Raw genomic sequence first — 22,568 nt, 5'->3', positions numbered from 1 at the left:
GGATGACCAATCCGGTGATCCATTCTAAAATTGGTCTTAAAACATTTTTTTTTATAGAAAATCCAAATTTACGATATTATATCTTGAATAATAATTAATGTATGGTGAATAATTTTATCAGAAAAAACTATGCAATTTATATTTTCATTAAATTACAAATCAAAATAGAAATAATTTTTAAGATAATTATTGTAAACCTAAAAATATAATTATTATAAAAGTTAATAAACTTATCAAACATAATAGTTGTAAAATAGTTTAGACCGTCTTCATTTTTTTTTTTGCAATTTTAGTTTTCTTTTCAATTCTCAATGTTGCATTTGTTTTATTTTTTTTATTTTATTCCAATCAAATCCTAAATTTAACATATTCATTTGAGATATTATAAAAAGTAATTTAATTAATTAACATATAAAAGGAATAAACGTATATAAAATTAACAATTGAACATAATTTTCTTAAAACATAAGAACTAAAAAAAATAGAAGGACAAAAATTACAAATTATAAATAATTTTTCAATAGACTTTACTTATTTTCCGACCGATCTTTGAATTAATTAAAATTTATTTCTCCTAATAAATTGGAGGATTAAAGAAAAAAAAATTAAAATAGAATAATAGATCTCAAAAACCCTTGCAAATGTAACAAAATACAAACGATGTCCTTAACCTCATTGAGGACTTTACCTGGGGTATCATGCAATCATGACCGTGTCATTTTTATTTATTTGTAGTAAACACTTTGGTAAGGTTCTGCAGATATATGCCAAAGTTAATTATAAAATAAGATGTCATACACGACAATCTCCCTTTTTTATTTTTTCAAACAAACGAGAAAATATTGCTCTACTTGATAACAAAAAGTATAAATGACCATGCTAAAATAACACATGAATGTTCTTTCAACACATTCCACATTGATGCTAACACAAACTCGTGTTTTTCACTAGACGAACATCGTTCTCCAATCCCAACATGATGCTGAGTCACAATCAATTTCAGGAAACAAGTCTCAGGAATGAACTCCATGAAGCCAATTCAAGTCAATGTCCTCTCTAAATATCTCTATCTTCAAATTGGGAAAGGCACGAAAATTTTCCCATAAGGTAACCGTTTCTTCGTCACAGATCACATTTATTTCATGCTTAAATTGTTCAAACTTATGGACGGAGTATGGTAATTCACCCAGTTTTGAACCCTTCATGTATAGCTTCTTAAGCTTCTTCAACTCACCAATATCATCTGGTAATTTGGTAAGACTTACACAGTCTGAGATGTCAAGACAGCTTAGCTTGTTAAGCCCTTCAAAAGAATTTGGCATCTCTAGCAAATCAGAGCAGGAACATAGCCTTAGCACTTCCAGATTCTCCAGTTTTCCAATACCTTGTGGCAGTGCAGAAAGTTTGTGGCAGTTAGTGATACTAAGTTTCTTCAATGGGCTAATCTCACACAGTCCATCAGGTAATGTAATCAAATCATTGCAATAGTCAATGCTCATTTCCTCAAGACATGGCATTGCATTTGAGATTTGGATAGAACAGTTTTCAAAAGCCTGCCTTGTATTACACATACGAAGAGACAATTTTTGCAAATTCTTCAATTCGCAGAGGGAAGGGACTGAAACCTTTTCCAATCTGATTCTTTTCAAGTTAGATAAAGAACCAAGCAGCTCAAACTTCTTTATCTCAGAACGATGAAAACCATAATTTGTAACTATCAGAACTTTAAGTTTTTTCATCTTCTTTGTAAAACACGGTAATGAGTATTGGCTAGAGTGAAGATTTAAAATCAGAACCTCAGTGTTGTAAGGTTTCATGTCACGCCAATCTGAATTAAACGTTTCATCTGCAAAAACATCATATTTGACATCAACAATGGAAGATGAAGTGTGACAAAACACAAGTGTATTTCTTATTTGTCCCTCCGTTTTCAAAGTAATTGTGACTTTTAAAAAAATAATTATTCAAAATATGTCACTATATACAACTAAGAAGGCGTTAATTACTTTTCTTGTTTCCACCTTTACTCTTGTATCTCAATTAAGTAGAATGAGAGCACCTTAAATCATTAACAGAGCAAAAGGATAATACAGTCAAATGAACTTATATTACTTTTTCCAATTTCTCATTTGTGTATAATTTGGACAGAAAAGAAACATACATACCAGTTGAAATACACAATATGCGGGCAGCAACCTTTAGCTGTTTCTGTCTTATCATTCTGGAGAAACATGGGAACATTTGGCCGATGGTTCCTTGCTGATTTTCTCCCACCCACCATTCAGGAAAATCATTTCCCGTTATGTCAATAATCAGTCTGTCTTGTTCAAATGGTTTCTCTGTGCTTTGACGGATTGCTAACTCTCTAAGGAGATCATGTAGAATTACAAAGTGGTTATTGTAGTACTTGTCTTCATCCTTTGCAACTTTCCTAGACAACCAGGGAAGAACCAAAATGTCAACAAGATGAACAACTTTACCTTTTTGCTCCATATATATCCATGCATTCTTTACTTGGTGAATTTAAACCACTAATTTTATCTCAGCGTGTGCGAACACATATATATGAAATTAATCAAACATTAAACAAACAACAGGGAGAGGGAGAGGGAGGATGCCAAGTAGTACCTTGTAACTATGAAATTAATCAAATTCCTGGTGGTTAAATAATGGATGATGGCCATTGCCTTGCTACCATCGTTATTAAGTTGATACAGTTCTGCCCACATATCAATGAGGGCAGGAACAGGGATCCTTTGGTCTTCAGGGAAAAGCCCTAGATCCATGAAGCACACCTTTTCGTTGATGTGGAACTCATCCTCCAACGCATCTAAACTTTGTTGAAGATGACAAAACAAATCAGTTTGACTAAATTCCATTTTGGATTGATTTTGTAAACGATCCTTCTTTTTTTCCCACATCTCAAAAGGCTGCCCACAGAGTGATCCGGCAGTGACCTTAAGCACCAATGGTGAACCCATACAACGTCTCACGATCTGCAATATTAGTTTCAGAGCAAATCAGTGAATAAGATAAAAGGCTGTTCGATTGTGATCAATTAAAAGAGTAAGCACCTCGTGTAAAAGATCTTCTTCAGGCATGTATGGGCTATTGTCATTTAGTTTAGCATAGTGAGCGAAAAGGGCCACTGCTTGATTGTGATCAAGTTGACCCAACAAAATCTTGGTGCCAAATCTTGGATATGCAACCCTTGAAGTCACCAAGATCTTATAATAAGGTATTTGGACTGTAAACTTATCAACAAGGGCTTCTGAGCCAGGCCAAACATCATCCAAGACCAATAATATTGGATTTTTATCATTTCCCCCCACACTCAGCAGCAGAGCACTTAATCGGTTAATTGCATCGTCATCACTTTGAAACTCCGGCACCGGACGTCTACAGCCATGAAACACTGTCCCTACAATGCTCTTCAAGTTGGGTGTTTTGGAGACTGTGACAAATATGTTTACCCCGAACTTGCCTAGAAGTCAAAGCAAAATACAGTACATTAGCTTTAGGAGTTATAAGGTTCCAATCCCTCAACTAACATTTCTGATAAAACTAATAAACTAATAAAAAAAAAAAACCCAGTAATTTCCTATTTCTAAACCAACGAGAATCGCTCTAAACTCAATTTTATACTTAAACATAAAACATTTCGACAGTTTACCTTTGATGTCAGTGTCCCAACAGATCTTCTTAGCCAGTGTGGTTTTGCCGGATCCAGGCAAACCAGTCAATACAAGGACCGACATGCCATCCTTGAGCAGTTCAATTTTCAACTTGTTCAAATGTTGTTCCATTCCAATGCACTCTGGTTCTTCGATTGCTCCGCCAATATTCTCCTTCCCTGACATGAGCAGAGTCTGGAGAATGATTTTGATGCCGGACTGGATCTCCATCATTCCGAGCCTAATGTGAACCGGCTCAATCGTAGTTGTGTGTCTCGTCAGAGCATCCTCACTGGCCTTAAGCTTGCACTGGTAACAAGGGAAGCAGAGAAATCTCCACCAAGTAACTTTGGAGTACTTGTCAATAAGCTCTTTACCATCTCGCACAAGAGCCTCCAACTTATCTATCTCCTCTGTGGAGCTATCCAGGTTCCTGTTCAACTGTTTAATCTTTTGTACTCGAGAAGATAAAGAGTCGAAGGTTTCTCTGCTTCTTTCGAGGGTGGGTCGGAACTCGTAACCGCTGCGAATGATTTCAAGAGCCCCTTTCAACAACTCTCCCGCAGCAGCTCCAGCTAACGGGTCTGTCATGACTACTCACACACACCCGTGGAATGAAATGAAAGCAAACGAATAATATGTACTACTCACAAGACACACCAAACCCGCGTTTTTTCCGTTGACGATGACTACGCTATTTTCTTCTACCTCTACTTTATTCGCATAATCAAAACATAAAAAAGTTTACTTTATTCTCTTCGATATACACTAATATTAGAAAGGGTTGATTAATTTTTTAGTATTTAAATTATGGGGTTTTGAATTTTTGGTCTCTAAATTATTATTTTTAAAAAAATTAATCCCTAAACATACTCTCAGCTAATATTTTCTGTTCTGATCAAATGTTATTATGCAAATTAAATATCACATGTATGTCGTACATATATCAGGTAAGTTTTATTATATTTTTTAAATAGTTAAAATATTAAGTTATTAAAATATAAAAGAAAAAGAAATAGGTCATTGTTAAACCCCAACACTTCAAACATTCATAAAAGTCACTATTCACATCTATGATGGACAACAACAATTCATTCTCATTATCTATAATTTAAGATGATATTTGTGATCGTTTAAATAAACAATACAATATTTAATAAAAATTATTAATGACAAATTATTTTTAATAACAACAAATTTTTAGGGATCAATTTTTTTTCAAAAATAATTTAAAAACCAAAAATTCAAAATCTCCCTCTTTTGAACACTAAAAACTTAATTAACCATATTAGAAAAATGTGTTTGCTGAACAATGCCTCTCTTTAGTTTCCCCACCAACTCGCTACACGCTTTTGTTTTGTGTAGGCCATGGCTCAAGTATAGTCAATATGTTCACTCCTATCCCCTGCCTTATCCTGTGGTGATTGTGAATCAAATTGGCCTAAACTAATAAGTTAGAATTAGAACATTCTACGATACATATTTAGGCCCCCAGTAATAGGAAATATTAGTTGCCAAAATTGGACCAAAACTTGGATTGGCTCATTTTGGGTTGTTTAAAAGGCGACTTAGTTTAGTTGATTAGTTAATCAGGAATCACTTAAAATTAAAAATATATATAATAAAAATAGGAACATTATTTTAATTTTTCTATGACAAAATATTATACTAATTAAACATTTAAAATTAAACTAATGTTGTGTCATTTGTAATTGTTGAAGTAATTATCAAATAATTAAGGATAGAATAAATGTATATATATTATTGTAGTAAAGTGAATTTTATTTTATTTTTTAAATTAAACACCCTAATCCATGGGTGAACCAGATTCTAAGTGAGTATTGAGCCTAATAAAACCGATAAATAAAATCTTACTTGAAATCCAAGTGAATTAATCAGAATTCACCTTTTATTTTTACAATTAAAAAAATGGCTGGGACTTTACCTCTTAAATGGCTAAATTGCTAAGTATAATTTGAATAACCGAAAACTTTAACAATGATAACAAATAATTGTATGGCGCACACTTTTATTACATCAGATTTTTTACATGTTTTCATGGTATAGTATCTTATGATAAACTTAGTCACGTATTTTAATGGAGCCAAACAGAATTAAGCTGCTACAAAAATTCTCTTTGCCTTCACAAAAAATAGAAACTACTTTTAACAATAAATCACTAAAATAGGATGCAGTAACTAGTAAGTGGAAGAGTTCCACTTATAACTAGTACCTAGTGTAGTCTAAAATGAATCTGTTAGACCTTTCCATAATGTTTAGAGTGGAGCAAGAAACGTAAAACCTAATCATTCCTATATTTCGCAATAGAACTCAATCATTTGATATTTTGAGATTCGCAACACCATACAACACCCGTTTGGAATTTGGAGGGCATGCTAATACTGTGAATCTAGAATCTGGTTAAATCAATTTATTGCTCATCATTTGAGATTAGATTATATACCCAAAAAAATAAGACCAAAACATAGAAATTGAACCTGACGTGAATCGAACACGCAACCTTCTGATCTGGAGTCAGACGCGCTACCATTGCGCCACAGATCCACATTTGCTAATTATCACTCGTAATAATACTATTGTACATATATTTTAACTTTTCAGGGCCATAATCACAATCCTTAGTCTATACTGATCGGTCCATAAAATTACCAAAATATAACAAGACAAATGGTAAACTTTTACTTATATTCATTTAAATAACACAGTATAAGCGTGCACATTTCTCTTATTTATATACCTTGTTACCACCTACAAAGCTAATTACTCTGTTTTCTTCTCCTTGGCTATTCTGCTTTTGATCTTCTGAATGGTCTTCTCATCAATAATCTGATAATATCTCTTGTGTTTCTCCCTCAACCACCCCACAAACCTCTTAATCTTGTCCTCGTTCTTCACATAAGTTAATGGAACTGCCATTCCCACCAATGTACCTACACATCAAAATTAAAAATAAACAAATAGTGAGATCGAGAGAAAAACAAATGGTAAAAGAACTTAACCACGTACTTACCCATATAAACTAGTGTTAGGAGGTCCATGCAACTTCCTATATAAGACAGTAACAACAATGCAGCCACAGCCCCCACAAACACGGGCCACTCTTTCTCTGCGCCCACAAGGAACAACCACCTTATTGCTTCTTTAATCCATGCTCGAACTGTCTTTGCTATTCTCGTTGTTGTTTCTTCAGTCACTTCCAACCTCAACAAGTTCGGTGGTTCCCTAAATTTCACAAAAATCACAAGGAAACAATTATTACATATTTACATAGTTCTAAACCACCTGCATATAATCAAGATTTTCAATTTATAAGAAAGAATTAATATTTTTTTAGTTTATAAGAAAAAAATAGTAATAATCAATTACGCGTACACAAGTAAAGAGTAGTGATATAAACCATGTAACAATTTCTCGTCACAAGGAAAAAAAAACAAAAGAAGCTAATTACTATGGTATGCAATAGAGAAGCATCTTCCATGAGACAAATTTTTGCATTAGAAGAGCAAGTATAGAAGGGTGTTTACTTGCCCAAAAGTCTAAGCATATTGGCATAGAGGAATATTGAAGCAAGAACGAGTATGGCCACCCATGAGACGACAGCGAGGAAGTTGAATTCAAATACTTCCATCAACACCCATGCTACTGTTGCAGACTAGAACGCTTATATTTATTTTCTTTCTTCTCCATAGGACTACATCCTTCTCTATACCATTGTCAACATCTACACCACAAAGTCAAAGTGAAAAGTTGAGTCAAAAGGGTTTTAAATTCCCATCTCTAGATACTATCACAGCGTAAAGATTATAACTACAAAAGCATGATCAAATAAATTACCCGAGGAGTAAGAGGGTTGTGTTTCTACTTTTGTTTCTGAAGACATGAGGAAGATTGTGATGAAGTGTAGATGATGTTCGAGTGTTGGAAGCAAAGTCACTTTCATCTTCAAATATATTGTGGTGTTTCGGATGACTCTGTGCCTGACTTACACGTGTAGGATTCTGAGGAGACGTGGAAACCTTGCAGCATTCGTGGCACCTTCATCTACTTTTTGCATTCTTTTATCCAACGGTGCCGCTTTAATTAAACTGGCAGAGATAAGCACAAGTAGCAAGTAGGTAAGGATTAGTGTAGCCTGTGAAGCAAAAAAAAAAGGTAACAAATAAAGCGACGAAAAATTTATAGGAAGGGTGAGATGAACGATCAATCATATACATGACAAATTAATGAACAACAATTGAGCAATAATAATGCATAACGTGTAATGTATAACTTTGTCAGCAGGGCAAAGGGCCAATGAACGTGATAAATAACTATTTCCTTCGTCTCTTTCGATTAATTTATGTTCTTTGAAAAAAATAATTAATTATAACAAATATGTCAATTATTTATATTATTGTTTTTAAATTATATTTTTTTGTCTATTTAATTATTTTTTTATTAATATTTGAAGAGAGAATAATTAAATATATATAAGAATTTTTTTATTAATACATCTAAAAATTTAAAAAAATCTTATAAGAAAAACAAATAAATTTCTAAAAAATATTTTATAATTAACAAAGCAGGGAGTATATATTAATCAGAAAACCACAAACTTAGTTTCTACTCAATACTCATCATTGGTTCAGTTGGAATGATGTAGCCATAACCTTGTTATTACACGTATTCAGTTATTCATACAATTAATTACAACAAGCGCAAAGACAAAGTGTATAAACTCCATGATAAATAAAACACAAAAGCCAGAGTGTGAATATATACAAGTTTCTAACAGTTGACAAATATGAAGATATGCACCATATCTACTACAGCTATATATATGTCCCCACACGTTGAATTAAATGCCATGCCGAACAAGTACTTGAATTGTCACATGGTATGTTCTTCCATCCTAAGCATCCTTGGCAGAAGTGGCAATTTTAGCATTTGATCATCATTGCTCCAGTGAACAGTCCTATATATTACGATTTTAAATGTCACCCAGTGCATTTCATGAGAATTAAACATGATATTTATTATTTTACATGTGTATTACTATACTGCAACAAAAATGAAAGCACAAAAATTGTACCAGAGAGTTGAAATTGATCGAGTAACCAATCATAGTGTAATTCATGAGAAATCATGAAAGAAAAAGTCACATAATATTTAGACACGTATTTAATGTTGGTTTATACAATAAAAATCTAGTAGCCTTTAGTGTTTTCCATTTAACATTAAAATAAATAATATGTGTACTTACGTTATCATCCAATTACATATATAATAGATTTATTAACTTTCTTTTTTTTAAAAAAAAAGTTTATTAACTCTTAAAAAAATACTTTAAAAATTATCAGGTCAAATATTAGGACAAAACTTAGATCGATGCTGTTCTACAAAGATTTATTTTTTGGTGTTATACTCTAGTTCACATTAGAATTTCACTTTGATAATCTGGACTAACATTTGCTGTAAATCGTTATAGAGCTGTATTAAATTGTATCCCAAATATTATACTACTCCGCCTTAGTCGGTACTTGGTGGGTAGTTAATTAGGTGAAAACATTAAACTCAAAAAATCAGATTCCATAAATTTAATGGTTTCTCATCTCTAACTCTATAGACTATATATGTTTTTTTTTTCTTTAGAAATAAAAGAAATGAAATTGAAACATGAAAGATTAGACAAAAATATCAGATTCCATAATTTGTTTGACAATAACAGTGTGAAAGAAGGAATTTTCCATTTTTAATACCTACATATGGAGAGGCAGAGTGATATCTCTTTTTTTAAGTAAAAACTTAAAAAATTATAATATAAAAAATCATTTTAGGTTAAAAATATTTTTAATTAGTACAAAGTATTTTTTACATAATTTATTTTTATTTTTACTCAAATAAGTAGAGAGAATTTCCACCTTTCTTTTTTTAATTTTTATTCATTTAAATAATATTTTTATATTCCTAATCCAATTACACGATAATCTTTCTTAATATATTTTCACCTCTCTAAAAAAATTAGAAAATACTCTATGTACACCTAAAATAAATAAATAAACGTCGATATATATAAATGATCATGTAACATTAAAAAATATTTGATGATCGCTTAGTTGAAAAGTACAGCAGATGGGCTTTTCGCCCTGTTCATTGATGTGACTTACACTTCAATATTAAAATATTACTTCTTGCATTATCTTTTAAGTCATATAACTTTTTTATATTTTTAAATTTAATTTTAAAATATATTAAATACTCTATCTTATTTTTTAATAATTATTTATAAAAAAATATTTCAGAAAATAAAATTTTGAAAAATATTTAATAATTTCAGAATTAAATTTTCATAAGTTAAATACTCTTCTAATATTTAATATATCAAAGTAATTAAAAGAATAATGAGAATAGTAAAAAAAGTGCAAAGCACATTAAATGCTCTTCTAAAAATAAATGTTTTAAATACTGCAAAAAAAAAAAAAAAACTATGCAAATAGTATAAAAATGGTGCGAAAATAATTTTCTCCAATGTCTCATCGCATGTATGCCCATTCTTTGTTGGCCTAGCCCACCTTTGTTCCACACTTTTTCTAAATTTCCCATCATATTGTTCTTTGAAGGTGGCGTAGCTATAGAGCTCAGAACATGTAACCCAGTGTTTCTTAAAATGTACTGGACATTCAACTCATCTAGGTTTTAATGATTAAATTCTGGTTGAATGCGGTCAAAATAGTATTATTAAATAATATATAAAATAGTATTAAAAGATATATTATTATAATTTTTAATATTTACTAATTAAAATAAATACTATTTTATAATTCTTAATATTTAAAGCATATATAAAAAATCAATTAAATATATCATAATACATAAATTTAAATTTTAATAATACACAACTATATTTATTAAATAAGTTCATATGATCATATCTAGAAAAAAGAAACCACATTTCATCACTATTCACTCACAGCTAACTTGAGCAATTACTAGCTAAGGCTTAGTGGATATTCTCACAAATTCTACATTTTATTTATTTATTTTAAGTTTGGTACAATGGCGGAAAATGCTTGGCAAAAAGAAAAATAGCAAAAGCATGATATAATAAATGTATCTCAAAATGATAAATAATGCTTTTTTATATTTTAAGTTCAAACTTGAGGATTTAAAACAAATCAAACACGCAATATCTAAGTAATTGCTCGTTTTTTCTTCATTTTGGTTACTTTTGTTTTTTGTTTCAACCTAATTCTTTTATATATTGTTTCATTTTAAATTCAAGTGGCTATAGAAATTATCATATCACATTATTTGTACCCTTTAAGAACTTCACATGGACGTTGTTTGGTATATTTTATTAAAATACTATAAATAAAAATTCATTCTCGTCAAACCACACCGAACAAAATTCAAAATAATGTGGTCTTGTCGGTGCTGCTTTTTCTTTTCCTTTTGACAACTAGTTAATTGCATTAATTACTAATCTACTTTAAAGAAAAAACTACTAGAAATCTATATTATCACATAATTTATAGTTAATTGGTGAACACTTTTATGTTTTTGGGGGGGTATGTATAACCTCGATAGAAAATTTTGCGAGAAATTTTTGGACGGTGTCAATGTTCCCAAGGGTAGAACCGCGTAGATTGCCTTAAATTGTGTTCCTTCTTACACATACACAATTTTTTTTTCCACATTATAATATAATTGGTCTAACATTATCACTTTAAAAAATGTTTTGTTACAAGTTTTTATATAGGAAGGTACCGAGTTTAGGACAGGGTTCAATGTTCAAACTGAACGATGAAGAAAATGCAGCTACTGTACACGTTTGCGAGTGAAAAACCACAACAGGAAAGAGAGAGTAAGTAAAGAAGGAAGAAAGAAAGTTTTATTTTAATAATGGATAAATATAGAGTTTAATATTTATGTATAATTTTATAATTATTTAATTATAAATTATTATTTGAATTATTTTAAAAAAATAATAAATTTATGATGCATAAAAAATTATGATAAGATAACAATATAAAATTTTATACGGTTAGTCTATAAAAATTTTTTTTCATAAATATATCGGACACATAAATTCCTAGTGGCATGGTATTTTCTTTAGCTGGAAGCAACTAGTCCCTACTAAGCAACGCGGAAACGCGTTTAACCGCGCCGAATATGAATGATGATGAAAATGCAACCTTATGAAACAAACATTAACAAAATTCACTTTATTATTAAAATAACCCTCACCTTAGCTAGTCCAATCATGATTTCTACTCTCTTTACTCTTTAGTTTTTTTGTTTTGTATATATTAAGGCGGCACAGCACAGGCCTAAGTGGGTGTAAGTGAGTCTTGGGAGTGAGTCACTCTTCCTGCAGAACCCAGATCTGGTAGTTTACAAATTGCTTCCTTTTATAGAAACTCAACCATAATGTTTCATTTTTGAGTTCCTAGTGCCCAGCATTCTTTTTTATCTTCTCTTAAAGTGATGTTTGGACTGTGAAATAATAACAGTGTGTTTTTTCTCTGGTTATTTCAGTAGACAATATGGGAAGCACTGGTTTGCTACATTTGATATGCCTTGTCATTGCTTTAGTAAGTGTGTCGCTTGTGCAAGCAGAAGATGCGTATAAGTATTTCACATGGACGGTGACTTATGGGACTCTTTATCCCTTGGCTAGTCCCCAGCAGGTGTGCAAGTGTAACCAATCTGTTTTTGTTGGATCTAAGATATCTTTTGAACTCTGATTCTGACCTTTTTGGTGCTTTTTTTTTTTTTTTTTTGAAGGTTATTCTTATCAATGGTCAGTTTCCTGGGCCTAGACTTGACTTGGTAACTAATGAAAATGTAATTCTCAACCTTATCAACAAGCTGGACGAACCATTTTTACTCACTTGGTATGGTTCTACTTCTTTGGGTCTCTTGCTTGACTCAAATTCTGTGCTTTATGGTCTGCATTAATTCCTTTCTGTGCATACAGCAACTTGTGTTTTCTTGCTTTGGATTTTTACTTGTCCCCTTGAAACTGAAGGGAATCTGTTGTCTCTAGCTGCTTAATTGTGATAGATCTTGTTATTATTTCCACATTTTGGATGAACGGAGTTGGACAAAAAAGGTGTCATTTTTGTTATGTGGAGCACTTACTGTTTTAACTTCCACAGATATTGCTACATTGATTCTCTTTTCGTAGCAATTGCGGTTTTAACTTTGTGAAAGTCACATTCTCATAATTTTGACGATATTCTCTATGTTGACGGTATATCCCAAGATTTTAAAAAAGAGAAGACATATTTACCTAAAGGAACCGGAAGAGATGCTTTGCTGTCTTTTTCAGTATAATTGTCGTAATCTATTAATCTTTGTTTCTTATTTCTCTTGGCCTTAAATTTCTCACCTTGCTTCAAACTACAGGGTAATAGCATAACAAACAGATTTGAATTTTTTTTTTTGTCGCTGTTTATATTATCTTCTTGTGAGATTTTCTTTGAGAACATGGTTTAACATTGTAGTCATAAAACAGGAACGGTATTAAACAAAGGAAGAATTCATGGCAAGATGGAGTTTTGGGAACCAACTGCCCCATTCCTCCAAACTCAAATTACACATACAAGTTTCAGGCCAAGGATCAGATTGGCACATATACATACTTTCCATCAACTCAACTGCATAAAGCAGCTGGAGGGTTTGGAGCACTCAATGTTTATCACAGATCTGTCATCCCAATCCCTTATCCAAACCCTGATGGAGATTTTACTCTACTCGTTGGTGATTGGTACAAGACCAACCACAAGGTAAATAAGATCTTTTTTACCCTCTCTCATATACATACTATTGCAAAATATTCCTTCATACTTACAAGTTTGCCTCCACCCAAAAATATGAGATTTTAGGGAAAATTAAAATCACTATTGTAATGTTTCCTGTCCAGTTATCTTCATTCATTTTATCTTCTTGTTTGCAGACACTAAGGCAAACTTTAGATTCTGGAAAATCTCTTGCATTTCCTGATGGCCTCCTTATTAATGGTCAGGCTCATTCTACCTTCACTGGTAACCAGGGTAAGCCTGTGTTTTTTTAAAGGATAAAGTTCAAATATGCACAAAGTTTAAGCCATAAGTTCAACTTTGTTAAAATTGCTTTTGCCAACTGTATTTGCACTTTTCTTTCAGGGAAAACCTATATGTTTAGGATCTCAAATGTAGGCTTGTCAACCTCAATTAACTTCAGAATTCAGGGTCATACCCTAAAATTAGTTGAGGTTGAAGGATCACACACTGTTCAGAACCTATACGATTCACTTGATGTGCATGTTGGGCAATCAGTTGCAGTGTTAGTAACCTTGAATCAGCCTCCAAAGGACTACTACATTGTTGCCTCAACAAGATTTACCGAGACACCTCTCACTACAACTGCAGTACTACACTATGCAAACTCTTTTTCCTCTGCATTAGGACCCGTGCCTGCTCCCCCCGTTGATAAATATGACTTTGATTGGTCCATGAAGCAAGCTAGAACCTACAGGTGAGGTCACTAAAAAAATAATGAAAAAAAAGGCTTCCTGAGTTGTTTTGATCTATTTACAAACTCTAATCTGTTTAAAATGAATTACTTCTGCAGATGGAATCTGACAGCAAATGCTGCTAGGCCTAATCCACAAGGGTCATTCCATTATGGGAAGATTACTCCTACAAAAGTAATTAAGTTGGCCAATTCAGCACCTTTGATCAATGGAAAGCTCCGTTATGCTGTTAACAGTGTCTCATATGTTAACCCTGACACCCCTCTCAAGCTTGCTGATTACTTCAACATTCCCGGAGTCTTCAGTGTGAATTTACTCCAAAACTCTCCCTCAAACGGTCCAGGATACATAGGCACCTCAGTGTTGCAAACTTCTCTCCATGATTTTATTGAGGTTATTTTCCAGAACAACGAAAACACCATGCAATCTTGGCATCTTGATGGTTATGATTTTTGGGTCATTGGGTATGCCAGCTTCCTTTATTTATAAACTTTTGTTTCTATTATCAATATTTTTATTAGTAGAAGCAATTTAGAATTAGCTTAAGAAAGTTCTAAAGATGTTCATTGACCCTTGCAGTCATGGTTTCGGCCAGTGGACAGATGCTAGCAGAAAAACATATAATCTAGTGGATGCCCTGACTAGACACACTGCACAGGTAACTTAACATGAAAGTTTCCTATTCCTTCTGTTGAGTTTTCTTTAGATACCCTTAATAATAATAATTAATAGAATGTGGCTATTGGTTTGTTTGTTTCTGACATGCATAGCTGGTGTGCTTCAAATGAATGTAGGTGTATCCAAAATCCTGGACTACTATATTGGTGTCTTTGGATAACCAAGGCATGTGGAACTTGAGGTCTGCAATATGGGAAAGACAATATCTTGGGCAACAGTTCTATCTTAGAGTGTGGAATGCACAGAAAAGCCTTGCTAATGAATATGACATTCCCAATAATGTTCTGCTTTGTGGCAAAGCTGTTGGACATCACCCTTAGTATATATATCGGTGTATTTTCTGGTCATGAGGGCTTGACTACACAACTAGAATTATTTTTCCTTTTTCTTAAGAAAGAAAAGGACAATGTGGGAGAAGTCAATTTCTCCAAATTTCGGATAGACTTGCGTATATTTGAGAAAAAAGTCTTGTATTAATTTTTCGTTGCTCGTTTATGTATTAACAATTGAGTTCATACTTAATTTATTTATAGCTGTAAGTTGTGAAGAAATCAGGTTAGATTTCATTCGTTTAAACTTGATCAACCAGCAAATTGAGTCTTACATGGCCGAATCTTACGTTCAATGTTAGGATTCGAGTACCTTAATCATGGTTAAACTTGGATATTTGAACAGAGACTAGTGTAAAAACACCTTCTGGTGATACTTTAAGTAAAAAATAAAATGGGAGGTCAGGTTGACAGATCCATCTCGTGCAAGTTTAGCAAATCGATAATTGAGTCATCTCAACTAATTCCTACTATTGTAATTGAATTGGCACATTAAGAAATCATAATCATTGGATTTGGAGATTTTATGCTGATTTGGTTTGGGAGAACCTTATTACTATTATTAATAATTCATTTGCAGAAGACCCTTGTTTGTTTTACAATGGAACAATTTCTATTGGTGTTCCTCGAGGGGTTTTTTTTTTGTTCTGTTGCTTACATTACCTACCTTTCATACAATCGTCAATGGAGACCGTCACTAAGGACAACTAGTATCCATGTGAATATTATTAACAAAATGGATGGAAACTTCATGGTAAGATGGAACTTTACCAATAGCTTTATCCCTCCCAACATCAGCAGAAAGATCAAGTTGGAATTTTCACATGTGATCAAATTCTATGGTGTTTCAGGGGATTCAACATTGCCCTAAGGTCTGTCATATACTCATATCCACAATCCATCCGCATATACTTTTATATAGAAATTTTTTTCCTTTAACTTTTCGAAAAGTCAATGTGAATAAGTTGATTTTTACTTACAGACAAACTTGATATGTTTTACCTTATTTTCTTGTAAAGAAGTTTATCCAACATGTAAATAAAACATTTTAGGCGACAAGGTCAGCAGCACTTAAGTCATTTATATTATATCATCTATAGATGGGAAAAAATTATTCCTTACACATTTGCAAATTTGATTTGCAGGTACTAAGGCAACCATATACTGTACATTGGCAAGAGCCTTCCTGTACCTGATATTCTTCTCATAAGTGGCTAAAAAGATTCAGCTGTATTTACATGGAGAGGGTAATTACTAATTAATCGTGCATCTCCACCCACATTAAACACATTATTTCCTATAGTTCAAATGCTTCTATTTTTAACTCTTCTGGCTGTCCAATTTTAGAGTAATTCTTGGAAGCTCTTTTTTTTAAAATTTTTTTTTATCAGTATGAAGCTCGTTCAAATTAATAGAAGTAGTTCATACTTTGCAGGAAATGTAGGATCTCTTGATGCTCACGTTGGCCAATCAACAACTGTTTCAGGCAATCAGGCTTCCAGCCATACAAAACGAGTCACCCAATTAAGCCCAAACTATTCACATTTTTTACACTTTACATCCCAATTTTTTTTTTTTCATATTTCTAAAATATTTCTCTTTCCTCTTACCTTTACATCCCCTAGTTTTTTCCGCAAATTTTATGAAAAATAATCTGTAATACGATTATGGTTAACTCATGACAAAATTAGACTAACAATTCCATGTTGACCTACCAACCGTTGTGTGTATATACTAATAGACACACTACTAGAGTGCATTTTAGACCCGGAAAATCTCATTTTAGGATAATCCCGATTGTAAGTCATGCATGGTAATCCTGATTGTTTTACTGTCTATTCTTTACATTTATTTTTATATTTTTTATTTCTTTTTTATTATCGTATTATTAATCACATTTATTATTAACGTTTTTTTCTTCTGCTATTCTATTTTCTAATGGGGTGCATGTACTCACATGCGTGTCAAATACTTGTTATTCTTTTTTCAATATCATAATATTATGGATGTTCGAAGTTTAATTTCGACTACTTTTTAGATTACAAAAATCACTTGATTCAATCATAAAAAATACAGTGTGGTTTATTTTTATTTGTTTTGAATACGTTATGTTTTTTTTTTCAAATAGTTTCCCCCCCTCAATATTTGTGATTTGCATTGGATTGATAGGTGGATGAAAGAAAGAGATAAAAGAAAAGGTAACAAAAAGAGAGAAAGTGAATTAAAAATGTAACAAGTCCGAATAAGAAATGAGACATAAGAAAAAAAATAGGTAGAATACCCTTAGAACATTTTCAATGCACTTTCTCTTTGATTCCTAATTCATTTTCACTGGTCTTATTATATATCAGATTTAAGGATTATAACAACTTTTTATTCCAACGATGAAACCACTTAGAAACTTAAAATGAATCTCATGTATTACTCACTATTTATACTTTGAATAGTGTTAAAAAATATTTTAATATTAAAAATTGGTTCTTATACCATGACTTATGACTCAGTCTCCCTTAACTTGGAACCCAGATAAAAACTCATTTTTATGCTTATGAACCCGGTAAAAATTACTTCTAGAAACACTCTTAGTTTATAAATACCTCTACCTAATAACTCCACATGAACTTCTGTTATATGTTATCGACATCCTTCACATGTTACATAGTTTTCTTAATTAAAAATTATTTTGACTCAACAATTTTGACTCCGATGAAAGCTAGGGATATGTAAGAGTGTAAAGTAGATGTAAAAGAATATTTCTCTTCTTTCCAAAGTGATCTCGTGTGTGTATCACGAGAGAAAGTTACTTATATCGCACGTCTTCATATTCTAAAATAATAAAAAGAGGATTGCTAATCAGTGAGAAGACTTCTAGCTTACCAAAAAGAAAAAAAAGTAAGAAGAGTTCTATTATGGACTTGTGATGCCACATGCTTATATTTTATTGGATACAAGTTTTAAAAAAATTGTAAGACAAATAACTCATTTGACATCTGACTAATTAATGTTTTGCAGACATATCCATGAGTCATCAATACATAGAGAAATAAAAAAATAATATAAATAAATTATAAATGTAATAGGAAATATGATAGGGATAAAAAGAGAAATAAAAAAAGAAAGAAATATATTGGTATATTATTATCCTTCATAATATGTCTTTGCAATATAATTTTTCTCAGTCAATTTGGGCTAAAATTTTCGTACTATAGAGTTTCTTAATAAAGAAGCAAAAAATGATTCTGAAGAACTCAAAGCATAGAAGACCATTAATTTACATGTTTTCATAAAATTATGAATTATTCTCTCTATTCGGGAATGCCTTTTAGTACCAATACGAACTCGTACTGCTTTTTTGTTTTGTCAAATATGATTGATCAATAAGTTTTTCTGCCCGTATCATTAACACATAATATATCTACTGTGATTGATTATTGTCTGGATACTGGTAAATTCTTGAATTTTTCTAATCGAAACCATTCGTACTTAACAGCGTTCGTCACTTTCTCAATTCTCAATTGGTTAGATAGACTCGCAATATTACTTGCCCTTTGGTACCAAAATGCATGAGGAGATTGCTACAACTACAAGCTAGCTAGCTAGCTTCAGAAAAACATTTTGCACTGGAGGAGGAACTATATATGGATAATTTTTTTATTTTAAATATTTCATTAATATTTTTTATTTTTATTATATTATAAATCTTATTATACGTGTATTTTTCTTTTATTTCTTTAGGTGTAGAATAATATATAAGATGTCTATCAAATATTTTTCTACTAGAGATATGTGCCAAAGGAGAAGAGACTTTATTTTATTTCATTTTTTTTATATATTTTTAGTCCAATAAACGAGAAGCAGAAGTCAGGCATGGTTTTTCAGCGAAGTCTGTGTCAAGAACCAAGTGCTTGTGGCATTGCTCAAAACCAACATCAAGAATCTAGTGCTGTTTGAGGAAACTTTTTCCTAAGGCTGCTTTTGCATTAGATTCATCGATTTCTCGTAACAAAACAAAATCTAGCACTTGCATATGCTACCCACCATGCTTCCACTGCACCTTCACTTCTTAACAACTAAACCCTAAAGTTTTTGAGTTTACCAAGATCATATATATTCTTGTACGCCAGCTTTACTCTATTTTTTTAGTCTCTTATAAAAAAATATAGGTTGACTGTTATCTTTGATATAACGTCAACACTCCCTACATCTTTGCATTCTGATGATGCCTTGCTATTATTATAAATATTTTAAATTTCTTTGTAAAGGATCCACACCCAGCCACTAATATAGCCTACACTGATTAGAAGCCAGAACAATTTGTATTTTGTATAGAAATTTTAGAGGTAAAGTAAAGAAACGGGAAAAAGTAGAAAAGGAAGTTCAATGCAAATTAAGGTGCAGAAACACTAAAGTAATTGACAATTAAACACTGTGTTTTCCATTCATTCTAAACTCTCTGGTAGTTCTTGAAATATCATTTGAGAAAGCTAAGATAAACACACCATCAACCAGAAATAAAAGAAGCAAATGATAGAAAGACGCTGCTGAGTTGGGAAAAAAAAATCTAATGGTACCTACACATCCATATTCCTTATCCACCACCCCGAAGCAAACAAACACGAGAAAAGACTCTAGCTAGGATACAGATTAACATCTATAAACTATAGATTAAGGAGTTCTATATATCTAACTCGAAAAGATAATTTGAACAGTGAACAAAAAAGAGGAAAGTAGTTACTGCATGCGGTGGTTAATTAAGGATATGCTCCATTGGTAGTGGGAAGATCAGACCAGGAAAGGGTTGGATTCCAGCACCCGAATTCACTCCCAGAAACTGAAGATGACTCCAAAATGTTGGACAAAGAAGAGGAAGAAGAAGCCATGTTGCTTAGAAACACTGGTGAGTTATCACTGCCACAATAATTAATTGATGATGACGATGACCTGAGCTTGTGGTAAAGTTCTTGAACTCCACTACTTTGATGTTCTCCAAGTGCAAAACCGTTGTTTTGTTGCTGAGTCTGATCTTGATTGTTCCTCCAAAAAGAGCCGCATAGACCCAGTGAAGGAAGTACTTCTCCCACACCATCAAAGCCTAGACTAGTTCTAGGATTCAACAACCCATTTGCGAGCAATGGCTCAGCCACCATGTGGTGAGATCCCATTAAGTTCCCTTCTCCCTTGACAACAATTGACATTGGACTAGGGTTAGGGTTAGGGTTATGGTTTTGGTTAGCTCTTAGTAAAGCCATCAGTTGAGAATTTTGTGGAGAACCCCACAGGATTGCTGGGGTTTGTGGAAGCTCTTGGTCCAAGAGTCCTTGTGACGACGACCTTCCAAGCTCTGATGCCACTGCTTTCATCTTTGTGGCGGTTTGCTTGGCAACCGAGTTGGACATGCCGGAGCTTTTGCTTTTCCGGCAGCCACCACCGATGGGAACATTCCTGAGAGCGCCGCCTTTGGTCCAGTACCGGCGACATGTTTTGCAGAAGTGACGAGGCTGAGTGAGGTTGTAGTTGTTGTAGTAACAGAACTTTGTGTTTGATGAATCACAACGAGGGCACCTCAAGTTTTGGTTCTCTGAATTCGACGAGGTGGCGGTGGCGGTGGAAGTGGTTATGCTTGTTGTGCAAGAAGGTGATAGAGAAGGAGAAGATGAAGTGGGTGGTGTTAGTAGAAGTGCTCCTCCTCCGTTAGTAATGGAGATTTTTCTTTCTCCTGCTATGAGGCTAGCACTAGCACCACCCAACAGTTCTTGGATCATCTTTATCTTTTAGATCTACAACAATCCAAAAACACGCAAAGCAAAAGCAAAAGGGGTGGTGTGGTGATGACTGGTGAGTCTTTTTGCGTTAGTGGGAGAAAATAAAGCGAAAAAAAAACTAAAGTAGGTTTACTATCTCTGTGTATGCGGGAAATGGGGGGAGAGAGAGAGAGAGAGAATTATATGATGAATTGAATCACCTTCGCGAATTGAACTCTATTGGGTTGCTTGGTTGTTTTATGCTAGCTAGGACAGCTTCTTTTGTCGGTTAGGGTCCTTCTTGTTGCCAACGAATGTATAGAATGGGGACTTACATGATTATTTATAACTATTTTTATAGACTCCATGTGAGAGAAAGACAACCATGACTCATGACCTCCCATTTAGTCCATCCATGTCATAAACGATAACTCTATTAATTTTGGAATTTGTATTTTTCAAGACAACGTTTATTGTTATTATAGGGAAAATTGTTAGGTTGGTAAGTCTATAGTATTCATTCAAATAAACAACTCACGTATTTAAAGTAATATATTTATGTTATATCCTTTTTCCAAATAACTTTAACACAGTAAAAATTATATATTTGGAAGACAACATAGATGTAGTTTGTGAAACTATTAGCAATAAAGTTTCGTAATTTATGTAATAAAAAATTTCACTAAAGGTCAAATAAATGATCATAGTAAAACTTAAATTCTGATCGGAGAATAATACTAAAAAATCCATAAAATTATACATAAATTTTGTCCAAGTCATTATACATTTATTTGATAAAATAATCATTAGGTTTAACCCTAGCTTATTAGTATAGTTCTTTCTTTTAAACAAAATTAAATGGCAAGAAGTTAAATAACATTACTCATGCCAATATATTACGTATCAATTTCATATAACAAAATTATCAATTAGTGTATGATATATCGTATTATTAGTATAATATATTAGTTGACATTAGTCAAGGTTTTATAACAAACTCTTGTTTTCTTTATAATGTGGGAATGATTCTCTCTAACATCGCTAAAATCTTGTTTGATGGTCAATCTTTCTTAAGGAGATTGATCCTCTCTTCAATAAGCCAGGAGCTACATAGTTATGATTAGATAAAATTGCTTGTAGTTTAGACTTGTACAATAATCTTTTCAATGATTACAAAGATTATCATCCTGAATCATTGACTGAGACTGATCTCTTTCATAGAATTTATTGGCACTCAAAGGCGGATTGCCTTCTCTGAACAAGATTTTCTTGATAGCAATTATAGAATAAAAATTCAAACTTCTATAGAGTATATTAACACTTGGACCAACTATTTTTTTTTATGTTAAAGAGTATGTTAAGACAGACAAATTTATATGCTGTCAACTTTTTTTATTAACATATTACATTTTTTTATTTAACATGTGAATTGGTAATTTAAAGTGTTTAATGTCCCCTGACCACTTAAATATTTTTTTAGAAATTAGGGGGGGATATTGTTGTTTCTTGAGAGTTTACCATGATACTGATACGAGAAATCTAAGAGATTTGGTACAATTAATTGTTGGACTAATAGTTAAATGAATTTAAGTATACAATATCATTGATTCATGAATTTAAGTATAGT

The 22,568-nt window shown here is 32.4% G+C and overlaps 3 protein-coding genes, 1 non-coding gene and 1 pseudogene across 4 annotated transcripts; 1 reads left to right on the top strand and 4 right to left on the bottom strand.

Annotated features, from left to right (window-relative positions):
- Nucleotides 1–795: 795 nt before the first annotated feature.
- Nucleotides 796–4,395, bottom strand: LOC106794124 (probable disease resistance protein At5g66900). The gene is made up of 5 exons (XM_006573557.3): nt 3,674–4,395; nt 3,075–3,484; nt 2,629–2,996; nt 2,166–2,431; nt 796–1,846 (listed from the first exon to the last, which is right to left on the bottom strand). The coding sequence occupies exons 1-5, from the start codon at nt 4,263–4,265 to the stop codon at nt 1,014–1,016; spliced, it is 2,469 nt and encodes an 822-aa protein (XP_006573620.1). The 5' UTR covers nt 4,266–4,395; the 3' UTR covers nt 796–1,013.
- A 1,772-nt stretch (nt 4,396–6,167) lies between these two features.
- Nucleotides 6,168–6,239, bottom strand: TRNAW-CCA (transfer RNA tryptophan (anticodon CCA)). Its single transcript has one exon. It is a non-coding gene; the product is annotated as a tRNA-Trp (tRNA).
- A 124-nt stretch (nt 6,240–6,363) lies between these two features.
- Nucleotides 6,364–7,650, bottom strand: LOC100782895 (reticulon-like protein B13; annotated as a pseudogene).
- Nucleotides 7,651–11,825: 4,175 nt separating this feature from the next.
- Nucleotides 11,826–15,422, top strand: LOC100782355 (L-ascorbate oxidase homolog). The gene is made up of 9 exons (XM_003517229.5): nt 11,826–12,063; nt 12,213–12,364; nt 12,462–12,571; nt 13,195–13,465; nt 13,636–13,732; nt 13,844–14,195; nt 14,292–14,657; nt 14,773–14,851; nt 14,988–15,422. The coding sequence occupies exons 2-9, from the start codon at nt 12,221–12,223 to the stop codon at nt 15,189–15,191; spliced, it is 1,623 nt and encodes a 540-aa protein (XP_003517277.1). The 5' UTR covers nt 11,826–12,063; nt 12,213–12,220; the 3' UTR covers nt 15,192–15,422.
- Nucleotides 15,423–19,612: 4,190 nt separating this feature from the next.
- LOC778100 (dof zinc finger protein DOF5.1) lies at nt 19,613–21,275 on the bottom strand. The gene has a single exon (XM_003517228.5). It carries the CDS (start codon nt 20,960–20,962, stop codon nt 19,952–19,954), a length of 1,011 nt encoding a protein of 336 aa, XP_003517276.1. The 5' UTR covers nt 20,963–21,275; the 3' UTR covers nt 19,613–19,951.
- Nucleotides 21,276–22,568: the final 1,293 nt, after the last annotated feature.

Source organism: Glycine max, chromosome 1 (genome assembly GCF_000004515.6).
Source record: "Glycine max cultivar Williams 82 chromosome 1, Glycine_max_v4.0, whole genome shotgun sequence".
NCBI lineage: Eukaryota > Viridiplantae > Streptophyta > Magnoliopsida > Fabales > Fabaceae > Glycine > Glycine max.
The sequence above is the reverse complement of the archived record's forward strand: the minus strand, read 5'-3'. Positions and strand labels throughout refer to the sequence as shown.